At 57.9% G+C, this 11593-nt stretch overlaps 1 protein-coding gene and 2 long non-coding RNA genes across 7 annotated transcripts in view; 1 reads left to right on the forward strand and 2 right to left on the reverse strand.

Moving 5' to 3' along the window:
- The window catches only part of NRG2 (neuregulin 2), a 156313-nt gene extending 147373 nt beyond the window's left edge, over positions 1–8940 (reverse strand). For 2 of the 4 annotated variants that reach the window (XM_032124571.1, XM_032124570.1), the window contains exon 1: positions 8472–8940. In XM_032124571.1, coding sequence (XP_031980462.1) covers positions 8472–8895 — 424 coding nt within the window. In that variant the 5' untranslated portion in view covers positions 8896–8940. The remainder of the gene's footprint in view (positions 1–8471) is intronic. The other 2 variants (XM_032124569.1, XM_032124568.1) reach the window with 1 other exon arrangement.
- On the reverse strand, positions 3869–7957 carry LOC116451312. Of its 2 annotated transcripts, XR_004243170.1 has the most exons (3): positions 5720–7957; positions 4828–5304; positions 3869–4728 (listed from the first exon to the last, which is right to left on the reverse strand). It is a non-coding gene; the product is annotated as an uncharacterized LOC116451312 (long non-coding RNA). The 2 variants fall into 2 exon arrangements; XR_004243169.1 differs by having other exon boundaries at positions 3869–5304.
- A 177-nt stretch (positions 8941–9117) lies between the features above and the next one.
- Positions 9118–9654, forward strand: LOC116451512. The gene is made up of 2 exons (XR_004243219.1): positions 9118–9221; positions 9394–9654. It is a non-coding gene; the product is annotated as an uncharacterized LOC116451512 (long non-coding RNA).
- Positions 9655–11593: the final 1939 nt, after the last annotated feature.

An 11593-nucleotide genomic window follows, 5' to 3' on the forward strand; every position in this document is an offset into this window, starting at 1 on the left:
ACCCCACATGGCAGAGGATTGTCCCACGGATGGTGGTGACTTCAGCTGGACTCCCAGCACATGCCAGCCTGGCTGAAGGCTGAGAGCAGCCATGGAGAGACCCAGCCAAACACATCCACACTCCTCCTCTGCACCAAGACACCCAGAAGGGCAGCTGAGGAAGACTGGAGGGGTGGGAGGGGAACACCTAGAGCAGCAGGTCCAGACGAGGGCCAGAAGCATTCACTCCTACCCTTGCTGTTACTACCATCCCACGGACCCACGTGGAAGATCCGACCCCCAAGCAAGGCATCCTGACTTATGGCTCATGCTCCCTGTCACACTCCCAGGGCTAATGAGTGTGTTGTTAATCACACACCCACACACCTCTGCATGACGGGAAAGGCCACATCCCACTGGCACAGGCTGGCAGTAGAGGCTGTGCCCGATGCTGACCTCCCCTTGGCTCGTCCCAGGGCTGCCCACCCCGAGCAGCGGGAGCGGCCGGTACGGCAGCGGGAGCCGGGGTCCAGCGGGGACAGGCTGTGGCCAGGGCAGCAGCCAGGGCTCGTGCATCACTGCCAACTTTGAGGCAGCCCAGAAAGCAGACCTAATTCCAGTCCCACCCTCCTGCCAAGCCATCTGCCTGCCCTGAGACCACCGAGAGGCTCCTGAGCAGCGCTTCGTCATTACCGAGCCATTACGGAGAGTGGATGAGCAGTGATTGATTATAATGAATGCAAATACCTGCCTTCCGACCCCAAATTGGCAGGCCCTGACTAGCTCTCCCACTAAGTAGTACAGTGTGTCCTTCCTCAGGCTCTGCAAAGCATTCCCATCCTCCTCAGCCTTTCCACAAGCCATCAGGCACAGCACTGCCCATCTAGACCTGCCCTAGAAAACCATCACATCCAAGATCTGCTTTCCATCAGCCCTGGGGCTCTGCTCTCACCTGCAGACCCTACAGGCTCATTTCCAGCACGTGAACCCGTTGGGAAGTTCTCACCTTCATCAAGAGGGTAAAGGACAGTTCCCTCACGTCAGGACAGGGAGAGAGAGAGGCAGCAGGGTGGGAGCTGAGTGCTCTGTCACAAGTGTGACACATCCCTACTCATCAGGCATGTGTGTCCCATCCCAGAGAGATGCTGCGCCCAGAGACAACAGCAGCCAGCTCTGCTCCAGGAGGTCACCAAAGATGAAGTATTATTCCTGCAAAACCAGAACACATGCTACAGCCTGCAAGGATGAACTGAGGTGCCCTCCAGGGGCCAGCAAACAGTGACAGGAATACAGGAAAGGAAGGCACTATCCTGCTGCAGGCAGTGGGTGTGGGGCAGGTGGGGGGACCAGAGAGAACCACTGTGGGCACCAACCCCCAACAAAGAGAACTTCAAGGACTGTCCAGGCCAGGGAGAGTTGCTGTGGGCAGAAGAACCTTGTCCCTGAGCTACAGCATCAGACAACAGGGCGGGAATGGACCCCAGTCTCACACCCTCTGAGCAGGCTCTCCTGCCTGCCTGCAAGGGGGTCACCTACACCAGGGTCATTCCTCATGGGTGTCTCCCCAGCCTACTGCCAAATCACTCTGCTGGAAGCTCTCACCCAGCTCCAGGCCAGGCCACCAGGGACAAAAGGGTGGCAGGTACCTCTGGTTTGCACTTCCCACAGCCTTGTCAGGACCATTGTCATCTTCTGACCTCTTTTCTGCACGCAACATCATCCCATCAGCCCACCCAGCTCCATCCTCAAGTGCCACACCAGCTGGGATCATGCTTAGCCCATGCCACCACCATGAGCCCCAACTCAGTTCCAACCCATGATTCCAACTGGGGAACATTTCTGGGAGATCACCCTTGGCCGTGGTTGGCACTGCAGTGGTACCTTAAGGGAGTGATTGCTTGGGGTAAGACCCCGAGACAGGGAAATCAAGAAGGCCAAAAGGGTTTCCCTGACACAACCATTGCTACAACCTTGGCAAGAGCCAAGGGTCTCCAAGGCAGCATCTCCTGTCCTCCTCCAACCCACTGCATCTCCTGTTTACTCATTTCCCTAATATGAACTCTCCCCTCTCCAAAGAGCTGCAGTGCTGTTTGCTGTGACTTCCATACAAAACTTGTCTCCAAATCCTCCAGCACAGAGGTGACCTCCCCCTACCTGATGACATCTGAGCCTTCTCTGCCTGGAGTCGTATAAATTATTTTCATTCAAGATGCAAATCATCTGCTCCCCTCTAGGACCCATCTTCTGGGAAAATATATTTTTTCCATCCTCCAGACTGGCCTGGGTCTTATCCAGGGTGGAGCTGGACCATGAGGATTCAACAAGAGCAGCTTTTACTGGCCCTTCAGCCCACGCTTTGCAGCACACAGCCCAGCCCCAAACCGCAGCAGCCGAACTCCGGGAGCACGGTCATTCAGCAGAGAAAGAGCAGCTTGGTGATTCATCTTCCTTTTGATCTCCAACCTACCCTTGCAGACTCAGTACTCTGTCCCCAAAATTTTGGGCAGGTGGCGTACCCCTCCACCTCCCCCCAGGGCGGAGACAGTAAGTGCTGAGAGGTGCTGGCTCCTTCAGGGGTTCGATTGCTGCACACCCAATTCAGTAGGCAAGCAGACGCCTGGCTGCCAAAGTTTCCAGGGAGATGAGCTTCCTCCGGAGCCTCCCCTCGCCGCCCGCATCCGCCGAGCCCCCGCCGAGGACAGGCGTCCTCTGCCATCTGCACCGGGCAGAGCAGCTCACAGCGCAGAGAACGCCTCACCGGGGAGCGGGGCAGAGCCTTCGCCTTCAAGCGGCACCGTTTGGGCCCGACAGGGCGGTCCCGCCCTTGGGGAGGGGGTGAACTCGCATCCTGGCAGCCTGCCCTGAGCAGCAGAGAGCGGCAGGATGCGCTGACAGCTCCGCTGCGCCCAGCCCGGCCCCCACCAGCACGGGCAGCACTGACCACGCTGCGCATAGGGCACGGAGCGGGCACGGGAGCCCCGACAGGAGCTGCCAGACAGCCCCGGCGGCTCCCGGCTCAGCGGAGGCACTTCCTCACCTCCCAGCACTTTGTCGCTCAGGCTCCTCTGCAGTGAGAATTCCTCAGACGACCAGAGTCGCCCACGGGCTCGCAGCCTCCCAAACCTGCTGCCCACCACGGATCAGTCTCCTGGAGCTCCTCTTGGCCCAGCGCGTCACTCAGCTCTGTCTTTCTCCCTGCATCTGCACCGTCACCTGCCCTGGGCTAGCACAGCTGACCTGGGGAAGCCCAGGTGTCATGCCAGGGCCGGCACAGCTATCATTTACACTCAGCAGCGTCACGCATTGACTCAGGAGGGGAATGGAGATGAGGCGACTTCAGCAGCAGCATCCAGTGTCCCAAACCTGGCAAAGCAGCAGCCGCTCTGCGTAGGAGCCGTGTCACATGTGCATGGGAACTGGCCACCCCCTCCAGTCTGCTGGGAGAGGCACCCTCAGCCCAGCAGCACGGTACCAAAACCCATCCCTTGCGGCACTTTGCAGCAGATTTTGGGGTGAGCCAAGTGCTTGAAGGCTCAAGGCCCTGGTGCCCATGGTGCATCTCGCCTCACGCAGCCCAAATGAAGCAGGGAGCTCAGCTGCAGCAGAGCATGGCTCCCTTTTCGCCTGGTGATGCAGTTTATTGCTTCTGTGCCCCCAAGCATGCACCAGCTTCTGATCCAGATCCAAACCCAAGTCAAGGTGTCACCTGTGATTTAGAAAGGGCATTCTGCCTGAGGGCCCATATCTAAGGGCTGTCAGCTGGCAGAGCACAAAGAACCACAAAGCAGCAGCTGCGGCCAGGGGCTGGGCATGGAGCAGCCCTAGATAGAGAAATCAGCACTGCTGGGATCACTCAGGAGCTGTTTTAGTCTTGTCTTACTCATGGAGATCCTTGGGGAGATGCTTTATTTAGTCAAACGTTTCTGAAAGGGGAACTGAGAAACTAGCCAGGCTTTGCTCCACACATGGTACATGCCTGGGAGGGGAAAACTCCGTTGTGTCGGGCACCACTGGAGTCACTTGGACCTGCAGCTTCGGCCGAGCAAAGTTCCAGTTGCCAGTTGCTGGATGGCTGGTTTAGGAGACAAGGAGCTGACCTGGCCACAAGGACCCAGCCACCCCAGGTCCACTCCAGACCGAATCCTGTATGAGGGGATTTGAGAGAGCACCCAGAAATGTGCCACCCTTGCGAGGGGTCAAAGCTGTCTGCAGCACAGTGACCATTCCCCACCTGCAGGAACTCAAGGCAAGAAGGAAGCAAGTTTTTGCTCTTCTGCAAATCCAAGGAAGTGTGATTTTCTGAAGGTGGTGAGAAATAGTTTCAGACAGCTCTAATTAGCAAGGTGGTGTGTGAGAAAATCCAGCTTTACTGCTCCGTGCTCCACAGCTGTCCTGGGATGAAGGCAGAGTACCATCACCAGCAGCTGGAGCCCACCCACACCCCTCCCCTGTGCCTGCCTGCCTTGCAGTGAGTCCAATGATCTGCAGGATAGTGAAGAGGGATATTTTTGCATGAGCTGCTGGTCCAAAGTTGCCAGTGCTATTTCAGGCAGCAACACCTACACTGTAATCCAGAGGGCTGTATTTTCCAGCGGGCACTTCAAAATCCGGCCTCCCTCCTCCTCTCACAGGCCAGCTCTAAGCAACCTCTCTCCAGGATAAACAGCTCCCAGCATTATGTGGCCACAGAGGCAAACGCCACAGCCCCAGCACACTCCTGATTCCCACTGGGACCAAGACACCTTCGGACTGGAAAAAAAATAAATACCCCATCTGCAAAAAGTGCCATCTACAACAACAGGTCCTCTGCCTGCAAATCCTCCCAGGGATCTGCCACCACCAGATTACCTGCCCCAGCTAAGCTAGCTAATCCTGCAGGCGAGTCGCAGACCTCGTCCTGGAGCTCAGCAGCATTTTCGGTGAGGTGCTTCAGGAGATGTACAGGCTCTAATTAAAGCTACTTTGCAACTCGCTGCATATGGAGGCAGGAAGACATTTGTTCCTCTGTGAAAGCAGGAATCAGAGCCTGGACAGGTTAAATCCCCACTCTTCTGTGTACAAAATACCTGCACATAAATCCTTCACACAGAAAGAGGGGACTCATACAGAGTGGGAAGCAGATGCTGACACGAGCTACCCCTAAAGACCAGGAGGATGAGGACCACAACCCCCGTTCTGGATTCAGATCAGGAGTTGTTCCAGTGGGGATAATGCCACCAGCTCCTTCACCAGTGAGAGCCAGCACTGTGTCTTGCACCTATTTCCTCCTCCTTGATCTGTGTGTGTAGGCACAAAGGAGACATGAGACCATCCAAAATTAAGGAGCTAGAAGATACAAAGAAAAGAGACAGGAGGAGAAGCAATAACAGGAATCGTTATATAACAGTATGAAAAAAACCAATAATACTCCCAGTGCAGAAGAGGTTTTAAGATGGACAAGTGGGTGGTGAGACCTGCAGGATGCTGGGCCCCAGTTCCAGCTGCTCCCTGTGCATCAGGGGGATGAAAACCCATGGCTGGGCAGAGCTGCAGAGGCTGTGCCCCTCTGGGGTTTGCAGATGGGGAAGTTCCAGCCTTCAGAGCCTGCCCAGCAGTGAGATGGCCAAAGTGAGGCTCCCCCTCCCTGGATCTCTGCTCAGGGGGCACCCACGAAGCAGCCCAGCTCAGACCCCACACACACCAGCTGCGCAGACCAGCATTCCTGCTCTGTCCCCCACACCCCATGCCATCCTTCTCTCACCTCAGTCCTCCTGGCTCTGCTCAGAGAGGGTCTGGGTCCCATGCAGAGTCTCAGCACTCGCTTTCACTCCTCTGAGCGAGCTGTGCAAACAGCAGAGACGGCTCCTTGGAGAGAGACATGGATGCTCCCATCACAGGTCTAATCCTGTATCGCACCCCGGACCTCGGCAAGCAGCAAGAGCAGGAGACACACGGCATCTTAGCCGGTGAGAAGGGGATGAATCACTGGAAAACAGACCCAGGCACAGAGCCAGAGCAGGGAGAAGATGGTCCTGTGAGGCCTCCATCTTTGGGAGTGGGGGGATTGGAGTGAGCACAGCCACAAGATCCTCCCTTCCTGCTCAGAAGCAACCCCAGCATCTGTCCCCCAGCTCGGTAACATCCCTCACAGCTGCAGCCCAGCTGTCCCTCAGAGTGCAGCTTGTGCCTGGACATTCACCCCCTGCCAGCTCTGGAGTTCTCACCGCCCTCATCAGCAGCAAGAATGGGAAATACCCCTGCACCCCTTCAGATTTTCCCTCCCAGCACAAACCACAGAGCTTGAAGGCAAACTGTGGCCTGGTTTCCCAGTTCACACACCTTTCCAGCAGTTCAGGTGCTACAAATCAGAAAATCCTGCCAGGAAAGTCACCTTCAGAAGTAACCTCCTGGCTGAACCAAGAGCATGAGGTGCTCAGAGAACCACCAGTTCAGCAAGCTGAGGCTCCCATTTCATCTTCATCACCAAACCAAACCACAGCTCTGACAGTTCCCAACCACCAGATTTTATTTTTCCTTTGGAATCTGCCATCAAGCTCTGCTGAGACAAGGCTCCCACTAACCTGCAGCGTCCCTCAGCCAGGGAGCCGAATCAACCCATCAGAGCCACACAGAAACAAAAGCATCAGCTCCAAGAAGGTGTCACGACAGAATGACAACTCTTAACTTGTTGTTACATCAGCCCACACATTAACGCTTTGGGCCTGAGCCAGGATGCCACAGAGCAGCCTCCGTTCCCCTTAAAGTCAAACCCTGCTGCTCAGAGATGCACAAGTTCAGAATCCTTTTTGATAAAAAAACAATTTAAGTAATAATAAAAGCCACGTACCTTTTGCTGTGTTTTCCCCCAACAATGAGACCACAGTCCTGAGAAATTCCCCCATTTACTTTCCTCTTGTCTGTACCACAGCTCTTTCGCTAACTCCTCTCTGTCCACGATGGCCCACATACAGATGCACATGAAATTAGTGCCTCCCAAATTAGTTTTCTCGCACGCAGTCTTAGCCCATTTTCCTCAACAACATTTTATGATGTGCAAGGTTCCACCTTTCTCCCAGGAAACGCAAGCTTCTAAATTTATCTTTCGGACAACTAAAAAAAGAGGCAGGTCTACCTTTCACAATGCGGGGTCAGCAGTCCCGAATGGCAGAGTATCTGCCCCAGAAACACCCAGTTAATAACACAACAACAACCACCACAGAGCAGTACACATATGGTCATTACAGAGCTAAGTATAACTTGACAAAGTACCTCGCTTTTAATGAGGCAAAAGGCCAATTAACCTGATGAGGATGCGGTGTACCGACATTGAGTGGGGAGCCTGGATTCCCTGGAGATACATCCTGTATATCCTCGTAACACACCAAACATGAGGGATTCGAACCATTTCTGAGAGCACGGCATGGCTCTCAGAGCTCTCCGGGTTAACACCAGCCTTCCCCAGATTTTGTGACACAGTATCCAGCATTCAGGCTGGATGAAGGGCCAGCCGTGCATTTTTGTCAGCTCAGATCCAAACCCTGGGAAAATGCAGGCATTGTCCTCGCCCGGTCCCCACCGCCCAGCCCTTCGCAGGTGTTCACCTGCCAGAGGACAGCAAGGAAAATCCAGGAACAAAAGCAGGGACTCTCCGGCGGGCGCTTCCCGTTGAAGTCATTTCATAACCGCGTTTCCAGAGGTGCTGGAAGAACAGCACAAGCCACCGCACGAGAGCCGTGATCGGAGACACCGAAATGCGCGGAACGAACAAAAGAAAAACCAACTTCCCCCCGCGAGGCCGTTATTTTGGAAGAGGCAAAACTTCCCGGCTCTTAGGGCACCCCTGGAGCTCTGCCCCTGTCCCAGCCCCGCATCCCGGGCCCGGCCCCCTCTGCACCAGGCAAAGCGCCCGGGGCGGGGGTCGCGGCCGGAGACACCGGGACCCCCGCAGGCCGGCAGCTCTCCCAGCCAGGGCTGCCACGGCCGAGGCCCCGGAGGGGAGCGGCACCGGGGCGCTGGGACCGCGCTGACACCGGGGGCTCCCGCGCGGCACCGCCGAGAGCCGGGCGGCCGCGGGCTGCGGGCGCTCCCCGCACCGGGCTCGGGGCTGCGCTGCTGGCGCGGCACCGGGCCGGGGCTGCGGGACCTTGAGCCGGGCGAGCGAGGAGCCCCGGGGCCGGGGGATGGGGGGAGCGCGGCTGCGGCGGCCGGGCCGCGCGGAGCGCATCGTATCTCATCGCACCGCAGCACATCGCATCTCATCTCATCTCATCTCATCTCATCCCATCACACCGCATCTCCCCCGGTGCAGGCGCGGCTCCCGGGGCCCACCGGGGGTGAAGTGGGGGGACGATCGCCGGGCACCTGTCTCCCCCAGGTCCGAGGGGTACGGACCTGTCGGCCCGCGGCTGCCCGGGACGCGGGCCAGGGCTCCCCGCCGCCTCTCCGCCATCGCCCCCCGCCGCCGCTCCGCCATCGCCCCCCGCCGCCCCCCGCCGCCGCGGCGCGGCCCGTACCGCAGTCGGCGCAGAGGATCCGCGCCACGTCCCGCTTGAGGTTCTTGCCGCTGGTGTCGAGCGGAGCGAAGGCGGTGCGGAAGACGAGCGGCTCCTCGGTGGGCTCGAGGAAGAAGATGTAGCGGTGGTTGCGCTTCACTTTGAAGCAGGGCGCCTTGGAGCCCACGCTGATGAGCTGCTCCCGCTGCAGCCCCCCGCTGTTGAGGGGCCACAGGTCGAGCACCTTGACCAGGACCCCCCCGGCGGGCCCGGCGCCGCGGCTGTCATTGCCGCCGGCGGGGGGGCCCACGGACTGCACCTTGCCCTCCAGCACCACCGCCGCCGTGTACGCCTGGTCCTGCACCGACTTGAGGCTGGGCGAGTAGCAGGCGAGGGAGACGCCGAAGAGCAGCATGGAGAAGCCGGGCGCCGGGTCGCGCCTCATGCCGCCGGCTGCCGCTCGCTGCCCGCCGGCCCTGCGGCGGCGGCCGGGCTGCGGGGCCGGGCTGCGGGGCTGCGGCGCGGCGGGCGCGGCGGGGCGGAGCGGAGCGGCGCGACGCGGGGCGGCACGGCACGGCACGGCACGGCACGGCACGGCGCGGGGCGGCACGGCACCGGCACGGAGCGGCACGGCAGGGCACGCCACCGGCACGGCCTGGCGCGGCACGGCACCGGCACAGGCACTGGCGCGGCGCGGCGCGGGGAGGAGGCGGGATGCTCCCTGAGCTGCCCCTGCCCCCGGGATGCTGACCCCCGCGCCCCCCCGGAAAGGTGATTCCCTGCCCGGGGACTCCCCCTCCCCGGGGATGCCCGCTGCGGCGGGGATCCCCGCGTCCCTGGGGGTCCTCGGGGATGGAGGCAGACCGCGTTGCCTCCATCTGGCCATGGAGCCAGCCCCTCGGCAGGCCCCCAGGCGTTCGCAGAACCCCCCTTTTCCCCGCAGAGGCAACCAAAGACGCGCTCATTTGGGGGCGGCTGCAGGTGACACGGGGGTTCCGCGATGCGCAGGGCCCGGGAGCCGGGGATTCCTCTTTGCCCGATGGTTTTATGGAGCTGGGAGATTTGTGCCCGAGATTCCCTGCACACCTGAAGGAAAGGCATTAACATAGAGATAAACGGAGCACGCAGTGGCCGGGGAGACAAAGCCGCCTTTCATGCCCTGTTCCTGCTGCCTCTCGTTAATAAACAAATGCTTTTCCCTGCAGTGGTTTCCAGGAGGAGTCGCTTTAAGCTCCAAAAGGTGCTTGTTTGGGTTTATTTTCAAAGCTGATCCTGAAGCATCTGCACTCCCAAACCCTCGCTGCCCAGACAGTGCGGAAGGGAGCTGAGATGCTCAATGAGCAGCAGCAGAGGATTTTGTGGTTGTTGTTGCACTGGATTCTGCATTGAAGGGGAGCGGCCATAGTCCCATCCCGCGGAGGTGACCTGGAGGCAGGAGGGCTGGGCTCAGCCTGCTCCCAGGCGATGGCTCTGGGCACAGACTGCAATGGCCCCAGGGCCTTTAGAGCCCCAAGGAAACCCCTCAGCAAACCTCAAGAGATGCCAAGAGCTGGGTCTTTGAGCCCATCAGTGAGAGCAAAGGAGCACAGATGGCAGGATGGGGATTTGCTTTCCATTTAACACAGCACAGCCAGAACCATCAGGAAAAATGGGAAGGGAGCAGAGCCGCTGTGCCCAGCCCAGGCACAGGGCACAGCCTCTCCTCGTGTTTCCCCGGCTCGGGGTGGGAGCCAGCGTTATCCCATCGCACAGCCCCAGCGCACGCACCCAGGGCTCTGCAGCCATGGGCGGCCGTGGCTCCGTGCTGCCGGCCAGGACCGCTGCTCTTCCCCTCTCTGGGAATGCCGGCAGCTCTCCGAGCAGCGTGGCCATCGCAGGGCCGTGGGGCACCGGGAGCCCCGCGCTGTGCACACAGCTCGGGGGCTCGGGGACCATTTACTTCTTGTACACGTTTCCTCTTGCTAACCGCGATTTTCTGTGGCTTTTTGGTCTCAGATGTTTCTGAAGGCTTTCTCTTTTCCCCTGATCGGTGACCCTGCAGAACTGCAGAGGAATGCAGGTGGAGGTAGAAGGGACCAGAAGTGCTTCCCACGGCAGAGGGGAGAAGAGTATTTCCGATTCAGGAAGCTGCTCGGAGGAGCAGGGAAACCACCTGACTTCTCTCTTCTTTTGACATAAATCTCTGAGGAATTTCCCCTTTCCCTATCATTTTGCTCAGACAGCAACTGAGGTTCTTCCTGAGAAGGAAGGAGATATCGGATAGCATAACTTGAGCTGGAGCTCGCCTGCTCTACCCTGCCCCTCACCAGAAAGGGCAGTTTCGTGCCCAGGCAGCCGAGTCGCTAATCCTTGTCTGCTTTTGCAGGCTGAAATCCCACTGGGACCACAGTGGTTCTCCCGCTGAGAAATTCAGTGCAAGATACCTGTAAGGCCTCTGGGGCAATTTTGAAAAGTGAGTTTTCTTTGTCTCTGGGGCATTTTGGAGTCCAGAACACTTAGCCTCAAAAAAGGGCACTGGTCACATCTCCTTTTAGCAGTATTTTTCCTGCTGCTCAGCCTAACTCTTGTGAAATCGACTGTTTTTCATCACTTGAGACACTTGCTTTTCTCTTATCACTTCAAAAATGGTTTAGGACTAAATCCCTATCCCCCTTTTTTGCTGTTTTTCCCATATAAATGTAAAATCACTGTTTTCTATAGGTCCTTGGGCATTTTGACATACGAAATAAAAAGGCAAGGCCCTTGGTGCAGTCACCAGACCAAACTGAACACTGGCTTTGAGAGAACGAAGCCTGAATAACATATTTTAAAAACATTTTCCTTCAATTGAGGATAAATATTGGCAGGGAACCCAGGAGGTCTGTGGTGTGTTTCAATTTATCCAAAGCCCATCTCTCCCCTAACTCCCTGCTGTGAAAACCCATCATATTCGCCATCCTGGCAGAGAGATGGAGAATCTGAGCTCAGCCTGGATTCCACCCTGTCTGCAGGACCCCAGAGTTCAGCAGCACCATCAGAGGTTTTCATTCCTCAGGCAAATGCTGTGGGGGCTGGTTTTTCTTTTACCTCCTTTAATTTTGTTCCTGCAATTTCTCAGAGATGCCTGAAAACAAAGCACCTCTCAGGTCTCTCTTCCCCTCTGC

This window comes from Corvus moneduloides, chromosome 15 (genome assembly GCF_009650955.1).
Source record: "Corvus moneduloides isolate bCorMon1 chromosome 15, bCorMon1.pri, whole genome shotgun sequence".
Taxonomy (NCBI): domain Eukaryota; kingdom Metazoa; phylum Chordata; class Aves; order Passeriformes; family Corvidae; genus Corvus; species Corvus moneduloides.